Raw genomic sequence first — 14,085 nt, forward strand, 5'->3', positions numbered from 1 at the left:
CATCATCGTCATATTCCGAGTGCAATGTCACTTCTCCAATAAACAAATTCGTATTCTTATTCTTACTCCACTAGACAAGATGGAAAAGTATTTATTTTTAAAAATCCAAGAATTTGTTCAACATGAGACTAAACCTTACTTCTTGGTGGAGAGTCTGGTTTCAGACTTTTATCTATCCCACCAACTCTTGATCCTGGACTTTTTAACAAACAGGCAACAGAGTTTCTGTTAACGGTCTTCTCTCAAATCCTGTTGTCACCTGTACAGGTTCCCCTCAAGGCTGCTGTTTAATTGTCTCCACTACTGTTCATACTGTATATTAACAGTTGTAGAAGCACAACTATAGGAGCTTTCCTATAAAATTTGCTGATGACTCTGCCTTGTTGTCACATTTTGTATAATAGTGAACACTTTCAAAGTGGAGCTCTTGCTGACTTTGTACGCTGGTGTGACGAACACTTTTTATCTTGAATGCCTAAGAGACTAAGGAAAAGATTTTTGACTTTCGGACGAACAAACCTGAAGCAGTCATCAGAACTTTTCATCGAGGTAATCGACTCATAAATATTTAGGTACTATCTTCGATAACAAGCTTGAAAGGGATATCAACACTGACTTGATCATCCGTAAGAGCCAACAATGCCTGTTCCTCCTATGGAAACTCCAGCCTACATCTTTCCCTGTCAGCTCGGTCATCCTAACTCGGTTCTCAGTAACTCACTGAAAGTCTCATCAATTTCTCTTTCATATAATGGTTTTAAAACCTCTACCTAGGGAACAGGAAGAGTCTTGTCCCCCTTGTTAATATCTGTTCCAAGATCCCCGGACCGGCAGAGGGATTTGGCAGCCTTATGTCATCAGCAAATCTTTAGGAAGGCATTCCACATCCTCTCTATTTCTGATCATGTGAGTAATTACTCTTGCGGTTTGGCTGTCGGTACGCGATGCTTGTATGCAGAACAGAGTGTGCGTGAGACAGAGAAAGAAATTATTAAAACATGTATATCTGTCTTATCTAGTACTAGTACGAGCGCTATCTGGATTTGCCGTTGTGGATGAATAAAGTAGTATTGTATTGTAAACTAAGTGTAACTAACACGATCAATGTAAATAATGTAGCAACTAATCAAAGCTTGAGAACCACTCTCCTTTCCCTCTCTCTCATTCTCTCTCTGTCTGCCCATATACTAGAGTACTAGACTATTTCTAATTTATATTGTGGTACAACAGTGATGTCCCCTGGCCCAACTGGCTGGAGGGGACAGAGCTCTGTTGTATTTTTTTGTTTTTTTCTGACATCCTCCTGGTGTTGGACTTGTGCTTGTGTATGATTTTGATGGGCCTGCCATCGTGTGTGTGGAGTGTAGTGCCTCTTCGCTTTGGTGACTGCAATTCTTTGCAATTCTTTGTCAACCTTCTGACTTGGCGATCGGCGGTGCAGTCAGTAAGCTTCATGTCCGTTGGATCGGTGAACTTTTGTTTGTGCTAGGGTCATTCGTCGTTCCGTAGGACTGGTGTCGTCTTTTGGATGTGCTATGTGCAGATATCTTTCGTGTGAAGTGCATTCCGGCTTATATGACTTGTTTCATATTAGGCCTGCGGATTGTGCTCATATTGCGTGTAGACGCTGACCTTTGACTTGGAGTACCGTCATTTTGTTCTGACGTCACATTATTTTACGTCATTTTATGTCATATGTGAAGTGCCTTCCCCTGTGTCTGGGGTGTCCATGTAGAGGTCGCACCTTTGACTTTCCGGCAGCAGTGTCCCCTGGGACAGACGGGAGCACTGGTCCTCACATGGCACTCAACTTTCACAGCTGGCTCCAGGTCCTTAACCTAGCCACACTCCGGTAACCGCTTCTGCTGGCGGGCCAAACGCTGTGAGGGGCTGACGTGTTCTTATGCACGTCAATACAAATACTTGGAGAGGAGATGGGCGCCGCCAAGTTCGCCAAAGCCCACTGAAAGGACTCATGGACGCACAGCAGAAAAGAAGCAACATGCCGGATCGGTCGAGGCCCGGATCACCAACGACCGCGCACCCCTCTGGTGGTCTCCAGGGAGGGGGCGACAAGTGTGCTACTGGAACCAAGTCTACACCCAAGTCTACAATCAAGCTGCCTACACAAGGAACCACTATCGGAACATGGAATGTTCGCACACTCTATCAATGCGGCAAAGTGAAAGAACTCACACACGAGTTACAGCGTTACCGCTGGGACATAGTGGGACTTGCGGAAGTCCGATGGACTGGTTTCGGGGAGTCAACTACAGATGAAGGCCACAAGCTCTGGTTCAGCGGAGAAGAAACCAAGCATGAACGTGGTGTCGCTTTCATTGTCAGGAAGGAGGTGGCTGGAACTGTCATCAGCTGCACCCCAGTCTCTAGCAGACTTATCTCCATCCGAATCTCTGCTCGACCGCACAACATCACCATCATACAAGTGTACGCCCCAACATCAGAACACGAAGATGAAGAGGTTGAGGAATTCTACGAGGAGCTGGACAACATCATCAAGAAAACTCCGAAGAAAGACATCTTGCTTGTCCTTGGCGACTGGAATGCTACAATCGGATCTGACGCTTACCAACAATGGCCAGGAACAGTCGGCAAGTTTGGCCTAGGCAACACCAACGCAAGAGGCCTACGGCTACTAGACTTCGCTCAGAGCCACCGTCTCACCATTGCCAACACCCTCCACCCGCACAAGAAGTCAAGAACTGTAACGTGGCATTCGCCGGGAGGTCTGGTCCATAACCAGATTGACTTCATCTTGCTGCCTCAGCGTTTCAAATCAAGCATCAACAAAGCACAAACGAGGTCCTTTCCTGGCGCTGACATAGGCAGCGACCACAACCTCGTCCTCACTAGCCTCAAGTTGAAACTGAAGTTGAGACGTGACAACAATAAGAGCCCTCGCATCCGTTTCAACCTTGAGAAGCTCAAAGATCCGAACACAGAGAGGATCTTCCAGGCCCAGGTGGGGGGCAAATTTGCAGCCCTGACTACTTTAGACTGCGACATAGACACCCTTGCTGGAAGTATCAAAGAGGTGCTACTCTCTACTGCAGACGAAGTGCTGGGGAAGCAGAGGAAGCGCAAACAACCCTGGGTAACAGACGACATCCTTGATCTTTGCGACGTAAGGAGAGCCTTGAAGAAAGAGAGAGGTCGAGACCCGACGTCAGCAGACAAGTACAGACTTGTCAACCAGAAGATCAGAACAAGGATGAAGGAGGCAAAAGAAGATTGGATCGAAGACCAGTGTTGCAGCGTGGAAATAGGCATGGCAAGCGGAGACAGCAAGAAGGCATATGAAACACTGAAGGCCCTCACCAAGACTCAGCAGCGACCAGCCACAGTCATCGAAGACAGCGCCGGACAGCTCCTTACGGAAAACGCTGCTGTACTAAGCCGTTGGACTGAATACTGCCAAGACTTGTACAACTACAAGATCGAACCAGACACCAGCATTCTCCAGCATCACCAGACTGGGACAAGAGAGGCTGAAGACCTGCCAGTCCTCACTGATGAGGTGAGAGAAGCTATGCACAGTCTGAAGGGAGGAAAGTCACCTGGTGTGGACAACGTACCTGCTGAGCTGCTGAAGCATGGAGGAGACGCAACAACCAAGGCCTTCACCACACTGTGTCAAAAGATATGGGAAGAAAAGAAATGGCCAGAAGAATGGGCTCAGTCTATCATCATCCCACTCCCTAAGAAAGGGAACCTGAAGCAGTACCAGAACTACAGAACCATCAGTCTGATAAGTCACCCAAGCAAAGTAATGCTCAGAATCATCCTCAACCGCTTAAAACCTATTACAGAGGAACTGCTGGCAGAAGAACGGGCTGGCTTCAGGGCTGGAAGAAGCACGGTAGAACAGATCTTTAACTGCCGTGTTATGATAGAAAAACACCTGGAGCATCAACGTGAACTATACCATAACTTCATCGATTTCAAAAAATCTTTTGATCGTGTCTGGCACGATGGACTCTGGCAGGTCATGAGATCATTCAACATAGAGGAGGGACTGATCCAGATGGTAGCAGCACTCTACAGGAACGCCTCCAGCGCGGTGCTTCTCAACAACCAGCTAGGCGAGTTCTTCGCGATGACGATCGGGGTCCGTCAAGGGGGCCTACTCTCTCCCATCCTTTTTAACATCTTCCTTGAAAAAATCATGCAAGAAACCCTCCACAACCACCTAACCTCAATCTCCATTGGTGGCAGACCCCTGTGCAACCTACGCTTTGCAGATGACATTGACCTCATGGCAGGCAGTAACAACGAACTTCAGGATTTGAAGGACAGACTCTCCAGGCGTGCGGGGGCCTATGGCATGGAAATAAGCTCAGAAAAGAGCAAAGTAATGATTATTTCCACCACCGACAGCAGCAGCAACATCGTCATGAACGGCCAGAAACTGGAGGAGGTCAACAGCTTCAAGTACTTGGGTGCCACCCTGACTAGAGATGGTTGCTGTACAACAGAGATCCGTATCAGGATTGGTATGGCAACATCCTCAATGTCCAGGCTGGATAGGATCTGGCGAAGCAACTCAATCAGCTTCAGTACCAAGCACAGGCTGTACAAGTCCCTCGTAGTGTCAATCCTACTCTACGGCTGCGAAACTTGGACGCTGCTTGCCGCAACGGAAAAGAAACTCCAGGCCTTTGAGAACAAGTGCCTGAGAAAGCTGCTCCGCATCTCGTACCGCGAACACAAGACCAACGCATACGTACGGAGCACCGTAACCTCCCTCGTGGGCCCACAAGAACCCCTTCTGGCAACAGTGAAGCGGCGCAAGCTCGCCTGGTTCGGTCACTTCACCCGCCACAACACCCTGTCCAAGACGATCCTACAAGGAACCCTCGAAGGGAGCCGTCGTCGTGGTCGTCCGAGGAAAAGCTGGGTCACCAACATCAAAGAATGGACCGAACGCGAGATGCCAGACCTGCTCTCATCTGCTCAAGACAGGACCGGGTGGAAAATTCTGTCTGTCGATGCTGCCGGACGGTCCCCCCTACGCCCGGACCAGGCATGGGATTGACCTGACCTGACCTGACAACAGTATGTGATATATTTCGCATTTCCAACTGACTAGTCATACGTACATATCTTTGGACACCGTCGTAACAAGTCTAAAATTCTTTCTGGGTTAGTTATGACATATTCATTTACTGGTTTGAAAATGACCTTTTCTTTCACTGCGATTCGCGTTTAACCTATCTGATTACTAAAATAGCTTTTACTCTATCTGTGTGCTTGCATAAATAAAATATAATAAGTAATTGCCGCAAATTTCGGACTACAAACCGCGACTTTCACCTCAGCTTTAAACCCTGCGGCTTTACCAGCTATGCGGCGCGTTTGCGAATTTTTCCAGATTTTTCATATTTCGATTAATTTTTGTTACGACCTCCTTAAAGTGTCAACTGTTAACGTTGTTACATTGTTAACTGTTCACAGTTTCAAATCAAAGCCGCATACAATTGAAGCATTCAGATCAGTTGCTGAAGCACATACACTAATCATGCCGAAAAACGAGACGAAATGCCTACTATGCAGCTTTCATGTTGTATATAAATACAGCTGACAAACCAGTGCTGCTTATTTGTGGCAAAAAAAAAATGATTAAAAAAAATTTGGAGTGGATAATATGCAGGTGCGCTAAATATACCGAAATTTATGGTAAATAAATAGCCTATTATATAAGGAAGTTGTTGATCCAGAAGCAGTGCCATACCATAGAGGAGGGAATGACATGAGTAGACAGCAGAAAGGACTACTAACTACTGACCAAGACCGGTTAACACAAGACTTCAATCATCAAAGATAGCAATTACCAGCTTCTCGCGACAAGCGTGGCTGTACTAAACCAATTTAATGAATATTGCAGTGAGCTGTACAACTTTCATTTAAGGACAGACAATAACATTTTCTAAAGCAATCAGCGAGCCTACCTTTCCTTTAAAAAAGGCAGAAAGAGCTGCACACAGTCTGAAAGGAGTGTTGACGTCCTAGCTGAGCTTCTCAGGGAGAGTGAGAAAGAAACTTAAAAAAAGAATCTGGAAACACAAAGAAAGGACGCAGTCATTAGTCATACTCCTTCCAAGTATAGGAAACAGTAAATAGTGTCAAAATACAGAATCCTAAGCCTAATTATCCACCTAAACAAAATTATGCTTAAAGTAATCCAGAATAGTCTCCAAAAATCTGCTAGCAGAATAACAGGATTGCTTCAAGTTAGAAAGAAGCACATTGAAAAAGACCTTTAACTGAGATAAAAATACCTATATCAGTGGCATCTCTTCAATGATAACGACAATCGTCAACTTTATCACTACCAGTGGGCAGTTACGCTCAGAGAGTGTGTTCATATACAAAATAAACAAAACAAGTGCTAGTTACAAGATAAACATGAGGACAAAATAATGAGAAGGTTCTTAAACTTCACTGACTTTAGCAAGGCATTTGACAGAATCTGGTACAAGGGGTTTGGCACATGATAAGAAAATTGTCATTGATGAAGGCTTCTTTCAGTCACTGAAGTCATGTTATACATTAAGATTAAGCTTCTGCTAATGCCAGCCCATGGACTTTATTGATTTTCTGTAATGCTTAATTTTTAAACAGTTTATACAGTAGACGCTGCATTATAAGAGGCACAAACTTTTAAAGTGTTTGCGATTCTATGGGATAATAGGCATGTCCTCTTAGGAAACTTGCGTCAGCTCCCATCGTACCACGGATTGTGGATTTTAAATAAGCGAGAGACCAAGGTGCTTGTGATTCAGTGATTATAGTAGATCTCCGTGTTTATGTGTGTTTCATATTATTTATTATTTTATAGAAAGATTTCAGACTGGTGAAACAAATACGTTTGTGTCCTAAATAGGCACAAGTTTTGTTAATAGTGCAACAAAGCAATACACTTACGGTAATTATGTTGTTGATATCAAAAGTCTCGTTAAATTCCCTCTTCGCGCTGCTCTTCCAGAAGTCAGGTCGTCTTCCGGTTCACCGAGACTGACAGCGGATAACTCCGCAAAAGGTCAAGAGTGAGTCTCGGCAGACAGACATCAGTCCACCTATCTCCATGATTGAACCAATGCTTGTTTTTTGTAGATATGAACAGTTGTATATGGTATACAGATCTACGTATGACTCTGTTCTGCACTAGAGGTGCACGAGATACATATTAAATATATATTTGTACAATTTTAGTGAAATGAAACATTTTAAATTTTAAAAAATTAAGAAATGTGATCATTATTATTTAGGAAAAGATAATTTAATATAGTTGCTGAAAATTATTTGACAATCAGCATAGTTAAAACAAATATTTCAAAATTGAAAGCTTGATAGTTTGCATGCGAATGCCTGGAGCAGATTGCTTTGCTCTGTTTTGTGAACTGTGTGGACAATTTATAGCAATGCAACATGAGACAGTTTTACTTTTACTAGGACACTCATGAATCCTTGTTATAAAGAGGCCAGCTATTAGCCTATCAAGATTTTAAGTTCTTTGAAATCTCAAATGCTGTTAAGATATCTCATCTGCATCTGTTGTCATTATTCACATCAACATGTTGTGCCCTATCAACAAATTACTCCATATTTCAAGTAAAGATGATGAGGCTTAAGCATTTTTATTTGTCTTAATCGAGAAACAAAGGAACTGCTTCTAAAACAACGGAACTATTTCTATTTTCTGAATAGCACAAAAAATTAATTATGGATTTTATTTTAACTAATGGCTATGATTTTATTAAAAACAATTAGGCACTTAGTTTTTGAAGGTAACATCACTGCATTGGCTTAAAACAGCAGTGACACGTTTGTTTCCATTTGATCACCATGCATAAGAGGTATTTTAAATATACAAAATATTCTGTATAGATAACATTAATATTTAAAGTATTCTTTTTGGGTTAGATTTGAGTACTAGTGTCAACTATGGAAGTGAAGATGAGTACAGACTGGTGAGAGACATAATGGCACGTTATAACAAGCAAGTGCGACCATCACTGAACAGCTCAGAACCCCTCAATGTCACTTTTGGTGCAGCTTTGGCTCAGATCATAGATGTTGTAAGTATATACTATTTCATATTTTAGCTGTTTACATTTAGTGTCCCACAACGTATTTTATCATGAAAACCAAATGATAGTTTCAGAGAGATGTGAAAAAGCTTCTGACCTCTAAAAGTGATTTAAACTACTTTTACAAAAACCTCCCCACCACTGTCAGAAAACAAGGTGGACACTCTCAATATCAGTGAGTCATCGTCATCAGAAGTGGTCATAGTGCAGTTTGACAGTGTGGCCTGTGTCTATCAGCTATGTACAGGAATAGGAAAAGGTCACAAAAATACAACCACTAGTTCAACACTCGCCAACAGGACTGCAGGTGGCTGTTAAACGGATTGATCTAGAAAACTTGGGAGTTCTCTTATGTACAGAAAGAAGTTGTATTAACCAATCAGTTACAACATGAGAAGGGTCTCCCTCATTACTGTATCTTCGTCCACCGCCATAAACTGTAGGCAGTCATGGCGGTTATAGGGTTTGATTCTGGCCTTGACCTTCTGCGTGCCTGTTTCTCACAGACTGGGAAAAAGTAATGATCGATAAGGAGAAAGGGAATTAATGATGTGGACGGAGGTAGATATTTAAGCACATGTTCGGAGGTTATTAAAAATATTAAATTTTTTCCAAGTTGAGCTGTAATTTGTTCGACAATGTCCAGTGTTTCGCTGAATTAAGAGTTTTTTTAGTGCGTGTGAAGAATCTGTGTAGTTGACAAACTAGGCCAGAATTTAGGAGCCAAGTTTCGTTGGCATACACGTGGTACGGCAAGCCAGAGTGGCGAATCACAGGAGCAAGAGGCTGGACATCAGGAATAAACAAGACCCAAGGGAGGCCCAAGGAGCTGAACCCTGAGGCTCTCCATATTGCGAAGCCGTGGACTTTAACAGACTGAGTGCGAGTAGACAAATAGGAGTGGAACCAACCTAGTACTGTACCAGAGAGGCGAAAGATGGTATTAATTCTCTGAAGGCGAATGTGATGGTCAAAAGTGTCAAAAGCAGCCAATAGATTAAGCACAGACAGGACTGAAATGTGACCACGACCACATACAGATAATAGGTCTCTTGCCACCTGTACTATAGCAAGCTACAGGAAAGAAGTAGATTATGTTTAGTTAGTATTTATTGCTTAAGAGCATGTTTATTCTACCTTTTAGCATAAACAGCATGTTGGTCGTTCCAGATGAAAACCATTTGCCACGCAGAGCAAATCATATTAGACACAAATACAAAATATGCTTTGACACCGACCTTCTTATTTCATTTGACAAAGCAATATGCTCATAGGAAATTTTTTATGGAATACTGTAATTAGGGATCCTTTAGGGCCTAGGCAGATAAATCCGTCTACAATATCAAAAATAGTTTGTTCAGATAGTTTGAATTGTATGTCCATTATGTTCATAAAAATTACGGACCATGTATTATATCGTGTTTTATATATTTAAAAAATGACTTTTACAATATTTCACTTGCTATAACTAAATCTTTCGGCATCCGCGCGAGATTACTAATTACTAGGAAACATGGACAGAGAAGAACCGGAGGTGCCGAGAGAATTGGCTGCACACGATTACCAAGAAAGAGGTGTAGACTAATTAAGTTTTGATAAGTTACAAACTAAATAGGCCACTAGAATGAACAAGCTTGACCTGCCTATCACTTTGGATTTTCCCTAGCAGCTATGAAATCAAACAGCTGAACACAGGCGACGCGTGTTCAAAACCAGAACTGATTGCATCTTAATGAAAACGTAGGAGTAGCTAAACGAACAGGAAAAAGGACAACCAATTATCTCAAGAAAACTCAAATGGTCATAATATGCTATTCGTAAAGAGCCTGTCGTAAAGAGTGGTGGAGGAAACGGAAACTGTGAAGTGTGATAACACTGAACTTGAATGACCCGTGCATTGTTTGATCTTATTACCTTTTATTATAATGTCTCCCAGTTTTATAAAATGCACGAAAATGATCCAAAAATAACTAAAAATTGGAACTGAACTTGTGAACCAGCTATCCCTGCACAAAGTGTGCATGATGTACACGCAAGCCATGGAAAAAGTGATTAACGGTTGTTAAGCAGGAAGGGGTTTTCAAAAGGTATTTAAAATGAGGCTGAAATAAACGTACGCTCGAGACCGGGCTTTAAGATAGGCTTCAAGACGGTGTAAATGCCAGAGAAGTGGCCCGACGGCTAAGCCATTCTGTTATTCAGCGATTGTTGGAACAATTTGAGACGTCAAACATTGAGGACATTGAGATTCCCTTTATCCATGCCAAAGCAAACTAGTGTAGAGGTCTAATATGTGATAATGGTCTTAGGTCGTCTAGTATGTGTGTGTGAGAGAGTGGAATGGTGGTACTCGGTTAATCGAAACTAATGAGTAAATGAGTTTTACTATGGCTAAGTACAAGTACAATATACAAGTACACTAGCACAGATAATCTAGTTACTGACATTGGGACAGATAGTACTGTGGAATGAAAACCAGTCAGCAAACGCCTCTCGTGTACCAGACATAACAATGGCTACATCAAACCTTTTATTCCAACCTGCCATGCACCTACGGATGAGGTAGAAGAAGAGGACAAAGAGCACTTCTACGATGGGCAACAATATAAATATCTCTAGCCAGGAGGTTGTACAGTAACACTTCGAAGCTAGAGCAGGCAGTGAGAACGAAGAAAGATCAACTATGGTAGAAACAAACAGTAGAAGCAGGTTGTGTGATTTCTGTCAAGAAAATGATTTTGTAATACGAGAAAATTTTCAGCACAAGATATATAAAATGACAGAAGTCTCACGGAGGCAGAGGATCAGATCGAACACATCAACCAAACAGAGAGTCACTTAAAGCTGCCCAAGTGAAACGACGGGCAGTGGCAAACTTCCCCTAAAGCTAAGAAAATCAGACATGCGAGCGAAGATATCAACGCTTTGAAATAAAAGAGTCAATCATGACATTCAACGTGTTAACAGATGAGGAAAACTTAGAAAACAATTGCGCAAATAAGCGATTAAACAGATTACGATTAGCACAAAGTCTCATCGCATAAAAGAGAGGAATACAAAGAAAGACAAGGAAGTAGTTCTAGTAATGATGAAAGAAAACTCAGAAAAAATAGTAGCAAGAGCAGAAAAGGCAGTAGTAAAACAAAACTTTTACGTGGTCTACAAAAATCACAAACAGGAAATAGACTTACATGACAAGACCTTAATCTTTCAAAACACAACAGGAGCATCAACACAGAAAAAGGCAAGAAAGGAGGGACACGAAAGGATCACTTCAAGCTAACTAGACTCTATCGACTAAACTACTAAAAAGGAATAAAAACCTAGTCATTAATTTTTAAAAAGCTAAATAAGGGGACTTGGGAGACCTCAATAACTGGCGAAGCACATTTCTATCAAAGCCTAACAAATGCTGATTTATTCTGAAGACTAACTACTTTTCTGGTAATATCATCCGCCAAAAACAACCAGGAATTGGAGGAAAATCATGCCATGATCAGATATTTATCTAAAAGCAGATTATAGAAAACAGAACTGAAAAAGCATTTGACAGCATACACCACGTATCACTATGGAAAATCATTTATAACAATGGAACCGAACAGTAAATATAATAAGAACTTTTTTTAATTGATTTCTGTCAGGTGGTTTGTAGCAGCATCAAGCTAACAAACAACTTCGATTTCACAGTTGAAGTGACACAGGATTTATTCTCAAACTTCTTCTGTTCATACTGGCTATAGACTGACTTATAAAGGAAATAAGAAAAGACACCACCTAGCGACTAGCACACTCTTCCCTCTCACGTTGTCAGGTTCAGAGGATTTACGCTTGAGAGAGAACTTTGATGACATCTCCATCAGACTGTGACAGTGGCTGTTGACAGTGAAGAGCAGACATGATCTACTTCCTCGCTGAAGTCTTTCAAGTCAAATGCGCATAGAAAGTATTGAGATCATTAACTAATGCTAGTGGGTCCGCACACTTAAGTTTTGTTTCGTTTGTCCTCTACTCATCATGTTGTTCTGTCCTTTCCATGCCTCCCTTGCATTGCTCTGTCGCTCTTCTACCTTTTTTCTGTAATCTATCCAAGACGATATTGCCTTAGGCCCGAAGTCCTCTTTTCCTATCACTTTTCGGTTTGTCTCCCTGCATAAAACTATCATCTTTTCATTAAGACAGTTCTTCAGCTCTTTATCCAGCCATTGTTTGTTATTTGTCTTTACCAGATTTTTCCAGCTTTCCCTTGACTCAAAATATCCCTCGTTTATGGTACACACCAACGATAATACCAGGGCCAAAGAAGCCTAATGCTACCGGTGGTTCTTAGATGTTTGTAGAAGGTTGTGGGCAGCTTGATAACCTCTCCGTAGCTGATCGCCTGGATCCTCTGTAGTTTGCCTACAATCTACGTATAGGGGGTGTCTGATAGCCTTCTTACTCTTTTAGATGCTATCCTACAACACTTGGATGCCTCTGGCATCTATGTTTAGGTCCTGTTCGTGGATTTTTCAAGCGCTTCTAACACGTTTGGAAGCAAACACGTCTAGTTTTACAGATAAGATCATTCCTGAAACACCGACCACAGAGGGTGCTCATCTGAGAGGGTAGATTTATCCCTTAATGTAATGATTCTGTCAGACAAGCAGATCCTCAACACGGGTTGACTGCTTTTTCTTCTGTCCTATTCTCTGTATACACAAATAAGCTTACCAGATAAGAACGCTCTCCTCAAACTTGTGAAATATGCAGATGACATTGCTCACAAGCCTGCCTCTAAGATGAGCAGTCCCTGCCCCAGTACCCGATCTGCATTAGGGGAACTGTTGGACTAGTCTGACGGCAGCTTTCTGGAGCTGAACGTTGGAGAAATGGAGGAGGGAATATCACGGGATGGCGCCAATTCTCTACCAATTCATATCCTAGGACAGTAGGTACAGAGGGCTGCCGGTTTAACCTTGGACAATAAAGATGGATTTTAACTGAAACGTTTTATACTTTGGTGTTCTAACACGGTAAATATGAATGACTCTCTTTTCTGCTTTATGGTTGTTAACATGTCTGTATATTTCTCTGATAATATTCTGCTTCTGTGTAAATGTGTGTTTTGCGTGCAGTCTGTGTCTATTTATGCTGTTTTGTTGGTGTAAAATAATTTGAGCCTAACGTAACATGAGGAAATGAGCTATACAAATCGGCTTTATTTTTATTATTGCATTAGCAGTTTAGTTAAGATCTATGATTTGCTGTCAACATGTCACTCTTGTTGGGGTTTTATTTAATATCTTTATTTAACGATCCGTATCATTTGCAAAACACAGGCTACCTATGGGCCTTCCATCAATAGACAGGGATGAATAACATTCTTCAATAAACATAGTAAACAGTCCAGGCGATCGGGACACCCTAGACCAGAGGTAGGCAAAGTACGGTCCGCGGACATCTTTGGACCGGCCCGTCTGACAAAACGAGAAGAGCACTTATTTTCTTCTTTTTTTTTTTTTTTTTTTTTTTGTTAAATTTAGCCTAGGTTAATTTTATTGAAATTTAATTTATCAAGTACAAAAGCGTTAGAAATCGGCAGTCTATAGCATTCTAACACAGACAAAATACAAAGATAGCAAATAACACGGCTGACATATGTGATGTTAGAGAGCGTCGGAGGCGGCTGTTTTCAAAGGAAAGGCTGGTTTTAAAGTTTTATTGTGGGCAAATTCAAACAGCTTTACGTTACACAATAAGTGAACGCCATTATATACTCATTTGTTGGACGTTTCATTATCACTATGTTTGTTGTGTAGTCACCTGGCCTGGGTTTTGGGTATTAATTCCGCCCGCCGCATAGTTTAGAATTTTGAGACCGGATCGCAAAAAAAGAAAACGTTACCCTAGACGGACACATACATTTGTCTGAAGGAAGTCTCCTAAATGGTTTTTAAGTAAGACTGGGTTCATGGAGATTTTGTACAGCGCA

At 41.8% G+C, this 14,085-nt stretch overlaps 1 protein-coding gene across 1 annotated transcript in view; it reads left to right on the forward strand.

The window, feature by feature from the left end:
- LOC112564775 (neuronal acetylcholine receptor subunit alpha-10-like) overlaps nt 1–14,085 on the forward strand; it is a 74,647-nt gene that overhangs the window by 35,791 nt on the left and 24,771 nt on the right. Inside the window, 1 exon segment of the mRNA XM_025239843.1 lies at nt 7,945–8,099. Coding sequence (XP_025095628.1) covers nt 7,945–8,099 — 155 coding nt within the window.

The sequence above is a fragment of the Pomacea canaliculata genome, linkage group LG5 (genome assembly GCF_003073045.1).
Source record: "Pomacea canaliculata isolate SZHN2017 linkage group LG5, ASM307304v1, whole genome shotgun sequence".
Taxonomy (NCBI): domain Eukaryota; kingdom Metazoa; phylum Mollusca; class Gastropoda; order Architaenioglossa; family Ampullariidae; genus Pomacea; species Pomacea canaliculata.